We start from the raw sequence: 17,127 nt of genomic DNA on the forward strand, positions 1-17,127 counted from the left end.
TGTTCTATTGTATCTTTTTTATGTTTTTTTTTTTTAATTTTTGTACTTATTATATTGAATAAACACTTTTTAAATTAGATTAATTTTTCTCAAACGATTTCTGTGCCTTAAAAGTCCACCACAAGGGGATTTTGTTTCTTTTCATGGTTTTGAGACTGTTCATGTGATGAAATGCATTCACTGGCATGTTTCCAGTCGCTGAAGCAATCATTGGAAAATGCATTTCGTGGTGCACCAAACAATTTGCGGTCAAAACAGTAGATTCTGCTGGTGTTTTTTGAGTAGCAAAGCCACTTTCTTTCAACCTTGTCTCCATTGGGACAGTTTCGCATAAACATGTCGATAGTACAGCACCATCCCTCTTTAAATGACGTTGCAAACCTTTCATTTCTTGGTTGTTACAGAGGTTCTCTCACTTACACATTTCCATTTTTTGACCAGTACTCCCGCACCTCAATAGTAGATATGTTGGGCCACAAGCCAATGTCAGTCATGAAACCTGACTGTTCCACAAATTCAGGCACTATATGAATTGCTTTAACGGTAGGCTCCACAGTATGAAGGCTAGGCAGAAAACCAGTATTTTGGAATAGGCCTGGTTTCTCCACCTCCATGGGCACTGGTGTTGTTTCTAGTGGCGTAAGTGGATCAGAAGACACTACTGCATCAGCTTCAGAGACTAAGTCAGAGGTACTTTGAGCAGGAATCACTTCCTGAGAAGATGTACCAGCAGGTTCTTCAGAAGATCCACTTCTAGGTATAAGAAAACCAGTAATTCTTGGTATTCTGCATAGTAAAAAATAGATGTGACTGATATCTGCATTATAAAAATAAATTATGCTCTGTGCAGTCTCGTATTACCTTATAATAAATGCTTATATGTTGTAGCATTCAGTAGTAAAAGGACAGACCCTCAAACCTCTCCCTTTTCCCCTCATGTTAGTTGCAGTCATGTACACTGCTCCATGCACAATACCCATCCAATAGTCCATCTTAGGAGTGAGCAAAAGAGGGTGGCTACATTCCTTCATATAGTACAGTAGGACCATGAAGAAGGAACTTCTACACCCTCTAACAGAAAGTCAGATCATAGCACCCACAAAAAGGGAGATTTGGAGGAAGCTGAGAGCAAGAGAATTATTATTTTTTTTAATCTAAGAATATAATGTATATACCAGGGGTCTTGAATTAAAATTTATAGGAGGTCCAGTTGGTAAAATATTCATCCGGCAGAAGTCTGATTATCATGTTTGCACTATAACACATCTCAGCAGTGTTTACATCGCATTCGCAGACCCCCTTCACAGCAGTCTGAAGGTGTCCACAGTTCCCTTTCATGTCACAGCACTCCATTACATTGCAGCCTCTTCACATCACAGCGCCCCATTACATTGCAGACATTTCCACATTGTAGTGCCCCTTTACACATCACAGCGCCCCATTACATTAGTGTCCCCTTCATTTCATAGTGCCCCTTTACACATCACAGCACCCCAATTAGATTGCAGCCATTGTCACATCACACATTAACATGTATGTGTTTTGGCGGCCCACGATTGCGCAGGCACAGCAGCCGATCCATCTGAATGGGCTGCCATGCCTTTGTTTACTGCTGAAAAAAAGGTGCATGCAGCATTTTAAAAATGCAGTGGCCTTGAAATCCATTCTGCTTTTGCAACATGCGACTTACCTGCAGTTCCTTCACAAGCACACTGCGTTTTTAAGAGTGTGGCCTAAACATCTAAAAACGCAGCAAGTTTGCCGGTGCAGGAACTGCAGGCAAGTCACATGATGCAAAAGCAGAATGGACAGACAGTGATGTATTTCACTGCTTGATGGGCATAGGTGTGCGCGGCCTATTACATTAGGGTGTGCACCCCAAAGCTCAAACACACATGTGTATATATATATATATATATATATATATATATATATATATATATATAATATCTATCCATCTCAGCTCCCCACCCGCATAGTGAAAGAGAAGAGAGGGAGAGCTTTCCCATCACCCCACCAGCACACCTGACTGGGATGCCCCACTGCCCCTTGATAAAAGGCTCTTGGGTAGAGTGGGGAAATTCCCCGACAGCTTTATCTGCCCTGCGTGTTTCACGCCCATATGCTCATGTACCCTCTACAGAAGTACAAAGCCAAAAACGTTGCACATTCTCCGATGCTTCTGTCAAAGCAACAGCTGCTGTTGCCTACTTAAAAACTGTAGATGTTATAGCACACCACCACATAGGATTTGTCATGAGCAAAACAAAACAAAACTGGCTTCAAACCCTGAGCACACCATACCTAGGACTAGAACTTTGTGCTGCAGTATTAGCTGTTGAGCTAGACAAAGGTATTGAATCAGAAATGGACAACGACCTTAACCACTTCAATGCCAGGCACTTAAACACCTTCCAGCCCAGACCAGTTTTCAGATTTCAGCGCTGTTGCAATTTGAATGACAATTGCGCGGTCATGCAACACTGTACCCAAACAAATTTTTTATCATTTTGTTCCCACAAATAGAGCTTTCTTTTGGTGGTATTTGATCACCTCTGCGGTTTTTATTTTTTGCGCAACAAATAAAAAAAGACCGAAATTTTTTTTAAAAAACAAGTTTTTCTTTGTTTCTGTTAACATTTTTTGTAAATAAGTACGTTTTCTTCTTCAATGATGGGCACTGATATGGCTGCACTGACGGGCACTGATACGGCGGCACTGATGGGCACCGATGTGGTCGCACCATCGAGGTGGCACTGATGAGGTGGCACTGATGGGCACTGATGATGGGCACTGATAGGCGGCACTGATGGGCACTGATAGGTGGCACTGGTATGCGGCACTGATGGGCACTCATAGGTGGCACCGATGGGCACTCATAGGCGGCACCGATGGGCACTCGTAGGTGGCATTGATTGGTACATATGGGTGGCACTGATAGGTGCCACTGATGGGCACTGATAGGCACTGACAGGTGGCACTGATGACACTGATTGGTGGCACTGATAAAATTTATTGGTGGCATTGCTGGGCATAACTAAAACATAATGGTGCCAATCAGTGCCCATTTGTGGGCACTGATTGGCACAGATTGGGCACATTGGGCACATGTGGATGGCCATGGGGTACATACCTGGCCATCCACATGTTGCCCCTTCCCTGGTGGTCCTAGTGGCGATCCCTGGTGGTCCAGTGTGGTGATCTGAGGGGGGGCTGCGCTGATAAACAATCAGCGCAGACCCCCCCTGTCAGGAGAACCGCCGATCGGCTCTCCTCTACTCGCGTCTGTCAGACGCGAGTAAGGAAAAGCCGATCAATGGCTCTTCCCATTGACAGCATGATCAGCCGTGATTGGACACGGCTGATCACGTGGTAAAGAGCCTCCGCTCCACCGATCGCCACGATGCGCGCCCCTGCGGGCGCGCGGCGGCTTATTATCCTGCTGGACGTCATATGACGTCCAGTCAGGATAACGGAACCACTTCCCAGACGTCAATCCGCTATAGGGCGGGCGGGAAGTGGTTAAAGATGCCGATTTCTACACCGACAGCAAGGTGGTGTTAGGGTACATCTATAACAAAAACTAGACAATTGTCACAGAGTGCTAAAGATTAGGAGATTCCACTTCACGGGGAATGCCACAGGAAAGTCCCCGTCAAGTCCCATGCGTCAGAGGGGGCGGGGTCACCAGGTGGTTATTTAAGAACTGTCAGAAGAGGAGAAGCGTCACACATCGGGAGCCTCCCATCATGCCATCATGTATGCGGAGCGGCCCGAGGAGAAGAAGGGAAGAGGACGCCGCGGAGGAAGATGCCGGACGAGAACACCGGAGGAAGAACCAGAAGAAGAAGAAGATGGAGGAAGAAACCGAAGGAAGATAGAAGATAGAAGAAGCATTTAAATAAAGGAATTGTCAAAAACTGTCTCTTGTCATTTTTAACATTTTTGACAGTTTTTTTGTGAAATGGTAGGGGTATTTTTGTACCCCCTTACCATTTCACACAAGGGGGAGGGCTGGGATCTGGGGTCCCCTTGTTAAAGGGGGCTTCCAGATTCTGATAAGCCTCCCACCCGCAGACCCCCACAACCACCGGGCAAGGGTTGTGGGGATGAGGCCCTTGTCCCCATCAACATGGCAAAGCACCCTGCCAATGTTGAGGGCATGTGGCCTGGTATGGTTCAGGAGGGGGGGGCACTCTCTCGTCCCCCCCTCTTTTCCTGCGGCCTGCCAGGTTGCGTGCTCGGATAAGGGTCTGGTATGGATTTTTAGGGGGACCCCACTCCATTTTTTTTTTAATTTTGGCGCGGGGTTCCCCTTAAAATCCATACCAGACCTGGAGGGTCTGGTATAGATTTTGAGGGGGACCCCACGCCATTTTTTTTTAATTTTGGCCGGGGTTCCCCTTAATATCCATACCAGACCTGAAGGGCCTGGTATGGAATTTAGGGGGACCCCCCACGTCATTTTTTTTTTTTAATTTTGGTTGGGGGTTCCCCTGTGGGGAATTCCCATGCTGTTTTTATCAATGAACTTTTATGTGTATTGTCGGACCGGCAATTCATTAATAGCCGCGAGTAGTTTTAAATGACTTTTTTTCCTTTGAAATGTCATTTTGCTGTCAGACTGTTCTAAACACGGGAAACATGCGCCCCTTTACAGGCATACTATAGACACCCCCCAGGTACGAAATTTAAAGGAATAGTACACTTTTATTGTTTCACTTTAAGCATTATTAAAATCACTGCTCCCGAAAAAACAGCCGTTTTTAAAACTTTTTTTTTGCATTGATCTATGTCCCCTGGGGTAGGACCCAAGTCCCCAAACACTTTTTATGACAATACCATGCATATAAGCCTTTAAAATTAGCACTTTTGATTTCTCCCATTGACTTTTAAAGGGTGTTCCGTGGCTTTCAAATTTGCCCACGAACACCCCAAATTGTTCACTGTTCAGCGAACTGGCGAACAGCCGATGTTCGAGTCGAACATGAGTTTGACTCGAACTCGAAGCTCATCCCTACTGGCCAGGAATGGGTTAACCATTTTCGGACCGCTGAACGCCGATATACGTCCTTACTTGGAGGACGGATATTGTTGTTATGGCAGAAGCTAGCTGCCATAACCCCGGTATCCTAGTGTTCAGCCGGCGGTCCGCTACAAGATAAAAGTGGTCTCTGCGATTTGTCAAAACGTTACTTCCGCCCATAGCTCTTAAAGGGCCATTTTTTTAAATCATTTTTTTAAATGACAATTTTTTTTTATTGCATTTTAGTCTAAATATGAGATCTGAGGTCTTTTTGACCCCAGATCTCATATTTAAGAGGACCTGTCATGCTTTTTTTCTATTACAAGGGATGTTTACATTCCTTGTAACAGGAATAAAAGTGACACTTTTTTTTTTTTTTGAAATAGTGTAAAAATAAAAAATAAAAGGTAAAATAAATAAGAAATTTTTTTTTTAAATGTGCCCCGTCCCGCCGAGCTCGCGTGCAGAAGCGAACGTATATGCGAGTAGGGCCCACATATTAAAAAGGTGTTCAAACCACACATGTGAGGTATCACCGCGATCGGTAGAGCAAGTGTAATAATTCTAACCCTAGACCTCCTCTGTAACTCAAAACATGCAACATTTAAATTTTTTTAAACGTCGCCTATGGAGATTTTTATATGTAAAAGTTTGTCGCCATTCCATGAGCGGGCGCAATTTTGAAGCGTGACATGTTGGGTATCAATTTACTCTGCGTAACATTATCTTTTACAATATTAAAAAAATTGGTCTAACTTTACTATTTTTTCCAAAAAAAGTGCGCTTGTAAGACCGCTGCGTAAATACGGTGTGACAGAAAGTACTACTGCCATTTTATTGTCTAGGGTGTTAGGAATAAAAATGTTTAATGTTTCTAATGGTTCTAAGTAATTTTCTAGCAAAAAAAAAACTGTTTTTAACTTGTAAACAACAAATCTAAAAAAGAGGCCCGGTCCTTAAGTGGTTAGTCAGTAGCCTGGGAGTCATACAAGGAAGTGTAGTAGATGGTGGTGAATGGCCAGCGGGGAAATGTTAGGTGTGGCCCCAATGTCAGCACAAACTGATTTGTGTAAGAAAGATAAAGTAAAAGTGATTTGTACAGAAACACCTGCAAAGAGGAACAGAAGGACGGAGAGACTGCAGGAACCTCTGGCTAAGGTTGGGGGCTTCTCCTTATCATTCCTTGCAGAGTATCTCTCTTTTCCCTGCAGAGCATCTCTCTTCTTCATACAAAGTATATCTCATCTCTATGCAGAGTATCTCTCCTTTCCATGCAGAGTATCTCTTCTTCCACACAGAGTATCTCTCTTTTTCATGCAGAATATCTCTTTTCTCCATGCAAAGTATCTTTTTTCTTTGTCCAGATTATCTCTCTTTTCTCCTCTCTTTTTTCTCTCCATGCAGAGTATTTCTCTTCTCCACACAAAGCATCTCTCCTCTCCATACACAGTATCTCTCTTTTAAATGCAGAGTATCATTTCTTTCCATGCAGAGTATCTCTTTTCTCAGTGCAGAGTATGTCTCCTCTCAATGCAGAGTATCGCTTTTCACCATGCAGAGTTTCTTTTTTCTTCATGCAGATTATCCCTCTTTTTTTCCTCTCCATGCAGAGAATTTCTCTTCTCCACACAAAGTAACTCTCCTCTCCATGCATAATATTTCTCATTTCCATGCAGAGTATCCCTCTTTTCCACGCAGAGTATCACTTCTTTCCATGCAGAGTGTCTCTTTTCTCAGTGCAGAGTATCTCTCCTTTCCATGCAGAGTATCTCTCTTTTCCATGCAGAGTATCTCTCTTTTCCATGAAGAGTATTTCTCTTTTCTGTGCAGAGTATCTCTCTTTTCTGTGCAGAGTATCTCTCCTTTCCATGTAGAGTATCTCTCTTTTCCATGCAGAGTATCTCTCCTTTCCATGCAGAGTATCTCTTTTTTCAATGCAGAGTATCTCTCCTTTCCATGCAGAGTGTCTCTTTTCTCAGTGCAGAGTATCTCTCTTTTCCATGCAGAGTATCTCTCTTTTCCATGCAGAGTATCTCTCTTTTCCATGAAGAGTATTTCTCTTTTCTGTGCAGAGTATCTCTCTTTTCTGTGCAGAGTATCTCTCCTTTCCATGTAGAGTATCTCTCTTTTCCATGCAGAGTATCTCTCCTTTCCATGCAGAGTATCTCTCTTTTCCATGCAGAGTATCTCTCCTTTCCATGCAGAGTATCTCTCTTTTCAATGCACAGTATCTCTCCTTTCCATGCAGAGTTTCTCTGCTTTCTATGCAGGATATTTCTTGTCTCCACACAAAGTATCTCTTCTATCCATACAGAGTATTTCTCCTTTCCATGCAGAGTATCTCTCTTTTCCAAGCAGGGTATCTCTTTTCTTCATGCAAATTATCTCTCCTTTCCATGAAGAGTATGTCTCCTCTCTGTGCAGAATATCTCTCATGTCTCTTTTATTGTTCTCACCTAAGGCATTTCTCTCTCTCTCTGAAGATTATCACTTTCCCTCTGCAGACTATCTCTCCTTTTCTCACTCTGTTACACATGAGAAGTATTTTTCCTCTCTCCTGATGGAGGATTCTGTATGTGTTGTGATTTGTGTAGATTATTGATGCAATTATCCCAGTTTTCAGTTGTAAACATGAATTCACATTCTTGTTCCCATTTATGCATATAGGGGAGTTTGTTTTGTTCTATGTTATTAACTAGATTAGAGTGTATTTCTGATATCAGTCCAGATCTTCTTGGTGATTTTAGACAAATGCTTTCAAAGAATGATGGTGGTTGCGAGTTTGTTGTTTGGAAATATGCGTTATGCCCTGTACACACGGTCGGACATTGTTCGGACATTCCGACAACAAAATCCATCAGATTTTTTCCGACGGATGTTGGCTCAAACTTGTCTTGCATACACACGGTCACACAAAGTTGTCGGAAAATCCGATCGTTCTGAACGCGGTGATGTAAAACACGTATGTCGGGACTATAAACGGGGCAGTAGCCAATAGCTTTCGTCTCTTAATTTATTGTGAGCATGCGTGGCACTTTGTCCGTCGGATTTGTCTACACACCATCAGAATTTAAAAGGATTGGATTTTGTTGTCAGAAAATTTTATAGCCTGCTCTCAAACTTTGTGTGTCGGAAATTCCGATGGAAAAAGTCAGATGGAGCCTACACACGGTCGGAATTTCCGACAACAAGCTCCGATCGCACATATTCCGTCGGAAAGTCCGACCGTGTGTACAGGGCATTAAAGTGTCTAATTTGGAGGAATTTATTCAACTCAGTATTGGGAGTCTGATGTCTAGATTTTAGTGAGGGGAATGAGGCAAAATTGTTGTGTTCAATAAAATTAGAAAGGGATGTCAGGTTGTTATTTATCCACCATGAGAAGTCTCCAGCATCATGGGTATTAAGGGGGGATTTTGGATCTCCAACAAAAGAAGCATGTCGGGGGGTGTTAGATATCAGTTTGTATTTTTTGTTGTGTAGTTTCCATAATTGGTATGATTGTGCGACCAGTTGGTTGAGTGTCTAAAGTATGAATTGAAATTTTATTTCCCCATAATATACCAGAGATAGAATATGGTAGAATTGAGTCTTTTTCAAACTTAACCCATGGGACAATGGAGTTGGGAATATGCCATTGTGCAATTTGTGACCATCTGGTAGCTAAGTAATATAACCAGAAATCTGGAAGGCCAAGTCTTCCGTTCTTTTGTGATTTATAGAATACTAATTGATAAACGAGGGTGTGAATCTGAATCTAACCATATAAACGTGTTAATCTCTGTTTGAATTTTAGTAATATATACTTTATTTAGTCTAATTGGCAGTGCCCTGAATAGGTATAAGATCTTTGGTAGAATTGTCATTTTAATTGCTGCGATTCTGCCTAAAAATTATATTTTGAAAGATTTCCACATTTTAAGCATCGATTTTAATCTCTGTATTATGGGCAAATCGTTTTTTGAGGTTAGGTTATTAAAATTTGCCGTGAGAAAGATGCCTAAATATGGGAGATTCTCCATTGACCAGGTAAAATTAAATGAGGAACGTAAGGAGTCTAAATGAGATGGTGGGATGTTTATTGGCATACCAATTGATTTAGAAACATTCACTGTTAGGCCTGATAATGATGCGAATGTTATAAGAGTATCTAAGTTCTGTTCTCGCTACACGTTTGCCCCTGGCATGTATGTAGCTAAACATACAGTTTAAACCTTGAATCCTACAATAACCAGACTGTCTGTAACTTTGGATCTTTATTACGATGAACGGGTGGTGGTCATATAAGGTAGGATATGATATGCGCAGTGAAACTAGGAATAAACAGACAATGAACATATATAAGAATTACATGAACATAACAAATGTCTACTAGGTATACAAATAAACAGTCTTTCGCATACCAGTGATGCTGCCCTAGAGGGTTAGGAATTCCTAAGAACATGCAGTACAGGCTTAGCTGGCTCCATTGCATTTCTGTCCTCCTCATGGAAAAGATGAAAAAGTTGCAATAGGAAGTGGGCTAGTTCTTAGTATTTTGACAGGAATTGTCTATTAACCATAGAAGACTACCCATCAATAGTCCTTTGTTGAGAGTGGCATCTAGTGGGCAATGTTGATATTGCAAGTCAAGAAGATATTATTTTTCCTTTATAGGCTGAAGGCATAACACCCGCCTGGTATCATCAGATACCACTATTTATTCCTCAGATGACAACAACAAAATTAGCTATATGGATAAGACAAGAAATAGCTCGAACAAGCGTCTTCCATTTTGAGAATCTGGTAAATCTGTTAGATTTAAGCTGGCAGTCTGAAGTTGCAGTCTGAAAAGTCGAGATCTTAGGACGGATGTCAGTATCTGAGTCTGGATCTACTAGTTCAATGGTGTCACTCTTAGGAACAGTCTGTTTTGCATTGTACAAGAATGCAGGTCCTGTAAACCATGTTGTGTCTTTAAGGTTACATGCAGCAACAGCTCTTGTAGCATGGTCTGCAGGATTATGGTCAGTAGGTACGTAGCGCCATTGTGTTGGACGAGTGGATTTCCTAATCCTCAACACTCTGTTGTTGACGTAAACATAGAAACGTCTGGTCTCATTGTAGATGTAGCCTAGCACTACCTTGCTGTCAGTATAGAGCTGGATATCCTTGAGGTCAATGTCCATCTCTGAGGTTATTAGTTCTGCTAGTTCAACAGCTAGTACTGCAGCACAAAGTTCTAGCCTAGGTACAGTATGCTCAGGGTGTGGAGCTAGCTTTGCCTTGCCCATGACGAATCCTACGTGGCATCGTGCTGTAGTGTCGACAGTTCTTAAGTAAGCCACAGCAGATATTGCCTTGATAGAAGCATCACAGAATATGCAAAGGTTTTGGCTCTGTGTCTTTGTAGAGGGTATGGGAGCATATGGGCGTGAAACATGGAGATCAGATAAGACTGATAGAGAGTTCCTCCACTCTACCCAAGAGTTCCTCTTTTCAGGGGGTAGTGGGGCATCCCAGTCGGATGTTTCACAAATCAAGTCTCTAAGTAGGGCTTTACCTTGAATTGTAACAGGTGCCGCAAATCCTAATGGGTCGTATAGGCTATTGATTGTGGACAAGACACCTCTGCGAGTGAAAGGCTTTTCTTCTCCATTTATTTGGAAGGTAAAGGAATCAGATTTCAAGTCCCAAAGTAGACCTAGACTGCGCTGTACAGGTAAAGAGTCAGTACCTAGATCTAAGTCTTCTAGATCGTTAGAATGTTCTTGAGCAGGGAAAGCTTCCATTACCTCTTTGCTGTTGGAAGCAATATTGTGAAGCCTGAGATTAGAACAAGCGAGCATTTCCTATGCTCTTTTAAGAAGACAGATTGAAATCCTTACCTTCCAGTGAGTCTGCAAACAGTCATCTATATAAAAGTCTTTCTCAACAAATTGCTTTACATCTGAGCCATACTCAAGTTCACCTTCTTGGGCAGAATGTCTGAGTCCGTAGATAGCGACTGCAGGTGAAGGGCTATTTCCAAAGATGTGTACCCTCATGTGATACTCTGAGATGTCTTTGAAAGGGTCATTGTCTCTGAACTAAAGGTACCTTAGGAAGTTTCTGTCTTCCTCTTGGACCAGGAAGCAATGAAACATCTGTTGGATGTCAGCTATGAAGGCAATAGAATCTTTGCGGAAGCGTAAGAGCACTCCCAGGAGTTTGTTGCTGAGGTCTGGACCTGTCAAGAGGACATTGTTCAAGAAGACACCCTTGAATTTGGCACTAGAGTCAAACACTACTCTGATTTGACCTGGCTTTTTGGGATGGTACACTCCGAATATAGGGAGGTACCAACACTCTTCAGAGTCTTTAAGGGTGGGAGCTATCTCGGCATGACCGTTCTCAAAGATCTTCCCCATGAAAGAAAAGAAATGTTCTCTCATCTCTGGCTTTCTTTGTAAATTACGTCTAAGGGAAGTGAAACGTTGTAGCACTTGTTCTCTGTTATTGGTTAAGCCTTGTCTCTGTGGTCTGAAGGGAAGAGGTGCGACCCAGCTGTTTGTGCTATCTTTGATTAGTCCTTGCTTCATTAACTCTAAGAAGAGTTTGTCCTCAATAGACATTGCCACACGATTTTCGTCTTTAGTTCTTTGAAAGACTGTGCACCCTAAATGGTCTCGGTCACTGTCACAGGCAAAGTTGTCACTAATGGGGCTTGTGAAGGGACAAAACAAGTGGGTGGTGTAGGGCGATTCCTTAACAAGGAAGTGGTTGTGGCATGGCTGGAAAAGAGAGGGACGCCCATTCTCTAGGGTATTTGTGAGCATGCTGTTAGCGGAGTTAGGTTTGTGCACGCTTCCTAGACAGACATCTCCTATGATGACCCATCCAAGGTCTAACCTCTGAGCATAAGGAGTGTTGCTGGGACCATTCATTTGAGCTCTTGATTTGTGGACTCGTAAGATATCTCTCCCAAGGAGTAGGATAATCTGAGCCTGAGGATCAAGTTCTGCTATCAGATGCGCTATGCGTTTCAAGTGTGGGTGATGAGCAGCCACATCTGCTGTAGGAATTTCAGATCTATGGTCGGGGATCTGGTTGCATTCGATAAGAGTTGATAAAGACAAGCATGATTGTAGCCGGATTCTCTCCTCCCCGCCGTTTCCACTATTCCTGCACAAGTTTTAAGGTGTAGGGGATGCTGGGGCCTTTGATGCCAAAGATGTCAAAGAAGGTTGAGCTGGCAATTGACTTGTTACGTTGGTCATCCAGAATTGCGTAAAGCTTTATAGCTTTGTCTTTTTGGCCTGCTGGGTAGACTCTGACTAGGCAGATTTTGGAGCAGGACCTGCCACCTATGACTCCTTTGCAGACCTCTGTACATTGTGAAGTGATCGCTGATGTAGTTGTAATGGTGTGCTCTTCCTCCCCACCATGCTCACTAGTGCTGAAAGTGTGTTGTAAAGTCCATGGAGCTGGCCCAGGATGTAAACCTGTGTTGTAATCTGAGCTGTCACATTCTGTGCATTTTAACCACTTGACCACTGGGCACTTAAACCCCCTTCCTAACCAGACCAATTTTCAGCTTTTGGTGCTCTCACATTTTGAATGACAATTACCCAGTCATGCAACACTGTATCTATATGAAATTTTTGTCCTTTTTTTCACACAAATAGAGCTTTCTTTTGGTGGTATTTAATCACTGCTGGGTTCTTTATTTTTTGCGCTATAAAAGAAAAAAGAAATAATCTGTAAAAAAATACATTTTTCTTCATTTCTGTTATAAAATTTTGCAAATTAGTAATTTTTCTTCATATATTTTGGCCAAAATTTATACCGCTACATATCTTTGGTAAAATTAACCCAAATCGGTGGATATTATTTGGTCTTTGTGAAAGTTATAGAGTCCAAAAGCTATGGTGCGAATATCTGAAAATTGATCACACCTGAAGTACTGACGGCCTATATAATTTCTTGAGACCCTAACATGCCAGAAAAGTACAAATACCCCCCAAATGACCCCTTTGTGGAAAGAAGACATTCCAAGGTATTTAGAAAGATGCATGGTGAGTTTTTTGAAGTTGTCATTTTTTCCCACAATTCTTTGCAAAATCAAGTTTTTTTTTTTACTTTTTTTTTTCACAAAATTTTCATATTAGCAGGTTATTTCTCACACACCGCATATGCATACCACAAATTACATTCCAAAACACATTCTGCTATAACTCCTGAGTATGGCGATACCACGTGTGTGAGACTTTTACACAGCGTGGCCACATACAGAGGCCCAACATGCAGGGGAGCACCTTCAGGCGTTCTGGAGTGCCCAGGCCAATTCTGACATTTCTCTCCTACATGTAAAAATCATCATTTATTAGCTAGGAAATTACATAGAACCCCGAAACATTATATATGTTTTTTTAGCAAAGACCCTAGAAAATACAATGGTGGTCATTGCAACTTTCTATCTCGCATTGTATTTGCACAGCAATTTTTTTAACGCTTTTTTTTTGGAAAAAAAATTTTTGTGCTTTAAAAAAACCAAAACAGTAAAGTTAGCCCAATGTTTTTGCATAATGTGAAAGATGAAGTTACGCCGAGTAAATAGATACCCAACATGTCACCTTTCAAAATTGCACGCGCTTGTGGAATGGCGTCAAACTTTGCTACTCAAAAATCCCCATAGGCGACGCTTTAAAAATTTTTACTGGTTACATGTTTTGAGTTACAGAGGAGGTCTAGGGCCAAAATCATTGCTCTCGCTCCACCGATCGCAGCGATACCTCATACCTACATGTGTGGTTTGAACACCGTTTTCATATGTGGGCGGGACTTACGTATGCGTTTGCTTCTGCATGCGAGCACACAGGGACAGGGGCGCTTTAAAATTTTTTTTTTTTTATTGTTCATTTTACTTTATTTATTTTAGTTTGATGCTTTTTTCCAAAAAAAAATTTTTTTTGACCACTTTTATTCCTATTACAAGTAATGTAAACATCCCTTGTAATAGGAATATGGCATGACAGGTCCTATTTACAGTGAGATATGGGGTCAATAAGACCCCACATCTCACCTCTAGACTGGGAAGCCTGAAATAAAAAAAAAAAAGATCCTGGCTTCGATCGTAGCGGTGAGTCGGTAGAAGCACCGGAGGGCGGCGGGAGGGGGGGACATCCCCTCTCGCCTCCCATAAGAACAATCAAGCAGTGGAACAGGCGCTATGATCATTCTTATGGTGTAGGGAATCGCTGGCTGAAAAAGCTGATATCTGAATGATGCCTGTAGCTGCAGGCATCATTCAGATATCCCCACACAAAGTCAAGGACATTGTATGACAGCCGGCGGGCGGGAAGTGGTTAAAACGCATTTTTTTTTTTTTTAACACAAAGTTGTCCATTTATACAATATTTCTAACGCATAGCATGTACATACCAAAAATGACACCCCAAAATAGATTGAGAAAAAAAACTCTTCTATGGTGGATTTGACTCGTTTGGCTCACAATTGCCACAAAAAACCCATTAAGGATAATTTGACACAAAATGAGAGACTAGCCCTGAAAACTTTAACAGCAGATACTAGTATTGCTATCAGGAATGCAGATAAGGGAGGAATAGTTGTCGTTTTAGACACTGAAACTTACACACAAGAAGCTTTACGTCTGATACACAAACCTATCAATTACTTCCATCCAATCCAACACTCCCCTTCAAAAATAAACTTTCTGCCCTCATAGATAGAGCGATACTAGTAGGCATTTGTTCACACAAAGATAAAGAAAAACTTATCCCTGAACATCCAGTCATGCCCATATTCCATCATTTACCTAAGGTCCACAAAGGACTTCACCCCTTAACAGGTCGACCTATTGTAGCAGGCATTGGTTCATTGAATGAACGCCTAGGTGAATGGGTGGATTCCCAACTACAGCCCTTGGCAACCAGCCTGCCTGGTTATTTGAGAGATACCAAGCAATTGCTCAATAAATTACAACATCTTCAATGGGAGAATCATTTTAGGTGGATCAGTTGCGATGTCACCAGTCTTTACTCTAGTATCCCACACCACTTAGGTCTCCAGGCGGTTGCTTGGGCTCTCAGAAAATCCGGCAGATTTTCACTTATCCTACAAGATTTTATTTTACAGGCGTTGCAGTATTTACTTACACATAATTTTTTCATGTTCGACGGGGGCTATTATCTCCAGAGATGCGGGGCCTCTATGGGCGCCAAATTTTCGCCCTCCCTCGCCAACATCTTCATGGGTTGGTGGGAGAGGTCCCGCATCTTTGGACATGATAGCCCCCGCAGACTAGATACGTTTTTTTACTGTCGTTTTATTGATGACCTCCTGTTTATTACATCTGATGCAGATGCAGACTTGGAAGCTTGGCTTTAATACTTCAACAATAATAACCTTAATTTAAGGTTTACAGGTACCTTACAACCTTATAGCATCGACTTCCTTGATGTAAAACTCACAGGTGCAGGCAATACTATCCACACTACCCTATATAGAAAACCTACTGTGGGTAATTCCCTCCTCAGGGCAGATTCAGCACATCCCAAACACACTATACGAGGTGTATCATATGGACAATTTCTGAGGCTTAAACGCCTGTGCAGTACTCCTGAAAGTTACCATATGGAAGCTAATAACATGGCTCAACGGTTTAGAGATCGGGGATATGGCACAGCGCTAGTTAACAGAGCACTCACTACAGCGAGTGCGATTCCCAGACATACACTTTTACAAGAAAAATCTTGTTCCAGTCCCCCCTCAATTATTACCCCGGTATTTTCTACACCATATAGCGCGGAATTCAATCAGATAAGAAAGATAGTTACCAAATACCTTCCTATCTTATACAATGACACTGCATACAAGAACATCCTCTCTAGAGGCATTAAAGTGGTCTCCCGCAGGGCACCTACCTTGGGGAGCTCTCTTTCGCCCAGTCTGGTGAAATCTGAACAAACCAAATTCAACTGGTTGAGTTTCAAGGGCAACTATAAATGTGGTAAAAAGGGATGTAATTATTATGGTCACATAAAAAAGGGCAAACAAGTTCAATCTTGCACGAATGGCAAAGTGTTTAATATCACTTCATTTATAAACTGCAACACCCAGTTTATTATATATGTGATCACTTGTGACATATGCCACATTCAGTATGTCGGGCGAACAATACGCCGCCTCAGGGATCGTTTATATTAACACCTACATGACATTGAAAAAGACAGATTAACCAATGTGGCAAAGCATTGGATCTTTGTGCACCAGAAAGATGTTTCAAGCCTTTTTATTCAGGGCATAGAAAAAGGTTGTAACACCTGCCAGAGGAGGCGACAGGTTCCAATTACTTTGTAAACGCGAAGTATATTGGATATTCTCTTTAAACATGAGAATTCCTCTAGGTTTGAATTTTGAGTGGGATGTCTCCTATTATTACGAGTGATTGTCTCAATTCACCTCTCAAAATAGAGTTACATCCTAAAACCAATTAGGATCTCTCAACTTCCATATTACTTTAATCTTCTTCTTCCCTCTCTCTCTTTTCCCCCCCTCCTCCCCTTTTCCTCCATCATACACTCCAGTCACATGGTGTCATTACATGGGTTCTCCCACTCCCACTGACCAAAAATGGGTCCATACACGGACATAGTTTATTTTACATACTGATATGAGCAATATATTTACAGTTAATTTAATCTATATGTTTTGCATGGACCCCCCCCCCCTTTTTGACATATTTACCATATTTAATATGATAAATTAGGAGTCTTCAATACATTGTGGCCAGTGGAAATTGTACGAGTACCCTTTAATCATATAATGCTGTTCTGCGACATCCAATCTGTTTAAACACAATACATATCTCATCACTTTTTCGTGTTGATTTTTCTTTTCTTTTTTGGATACACGCACAACAGCTTTAACATAAAGAATTTTACCTTTTCACATTTTTGTGTTTTTGATTACTTTTATGATATTCATATTCTTTTCATTGATATTCACCACTTTATTTTTAATCTCCGTTTTCATTTTTGTTGTTTTTTCTTATTTTTAACTTTTTAGCTTTGAAAAAATGAGAAAAAAGTGATTTAATTCATATATATGTCTCATGTAGA

General features: G+C 41.6%; 1 protein-coding gene across 1 annotated transcript in view; it reads left to right on the plus strand.

Annotated features, from left to right (window-relative positions):
* The first annotated feature begins 6,055 nt into the window (after nt 1-6,055).
* The window catches only part of LOC141117469 (interferon-induced very large GTPase 1-like), a 62,599-nt gene continuing 51,527 nt past the window's right edge, over nt 6,056-17,127 (plus strand). Inside the window, exon 1 of the mRNA XM_073610358.1 lies at nt 6,056-6,184. Within this exon, the coding sequence (XP_073466459.1) occupies nt 6,056-6,184 (129 nt within the window). The remainder of the gene's footprint in view (nt 6,185-17,127) is intronic.

Source organism: Aquarana catesbeiana, linkage group LG13, assembly GCF_042186555.1.
Source record: "Aquarana catesbeiana isolate 2022-GZ linkage group LG13, ASM4218655v1, whole genome shotgun sequence".
In the NCBI taxonomy this organism is placed as follows: Eukaryota; Metazoa; Chordata; class Amphibia; order Anura; family Ranidae; genus Aquarana; species Aquarana catesbeiana.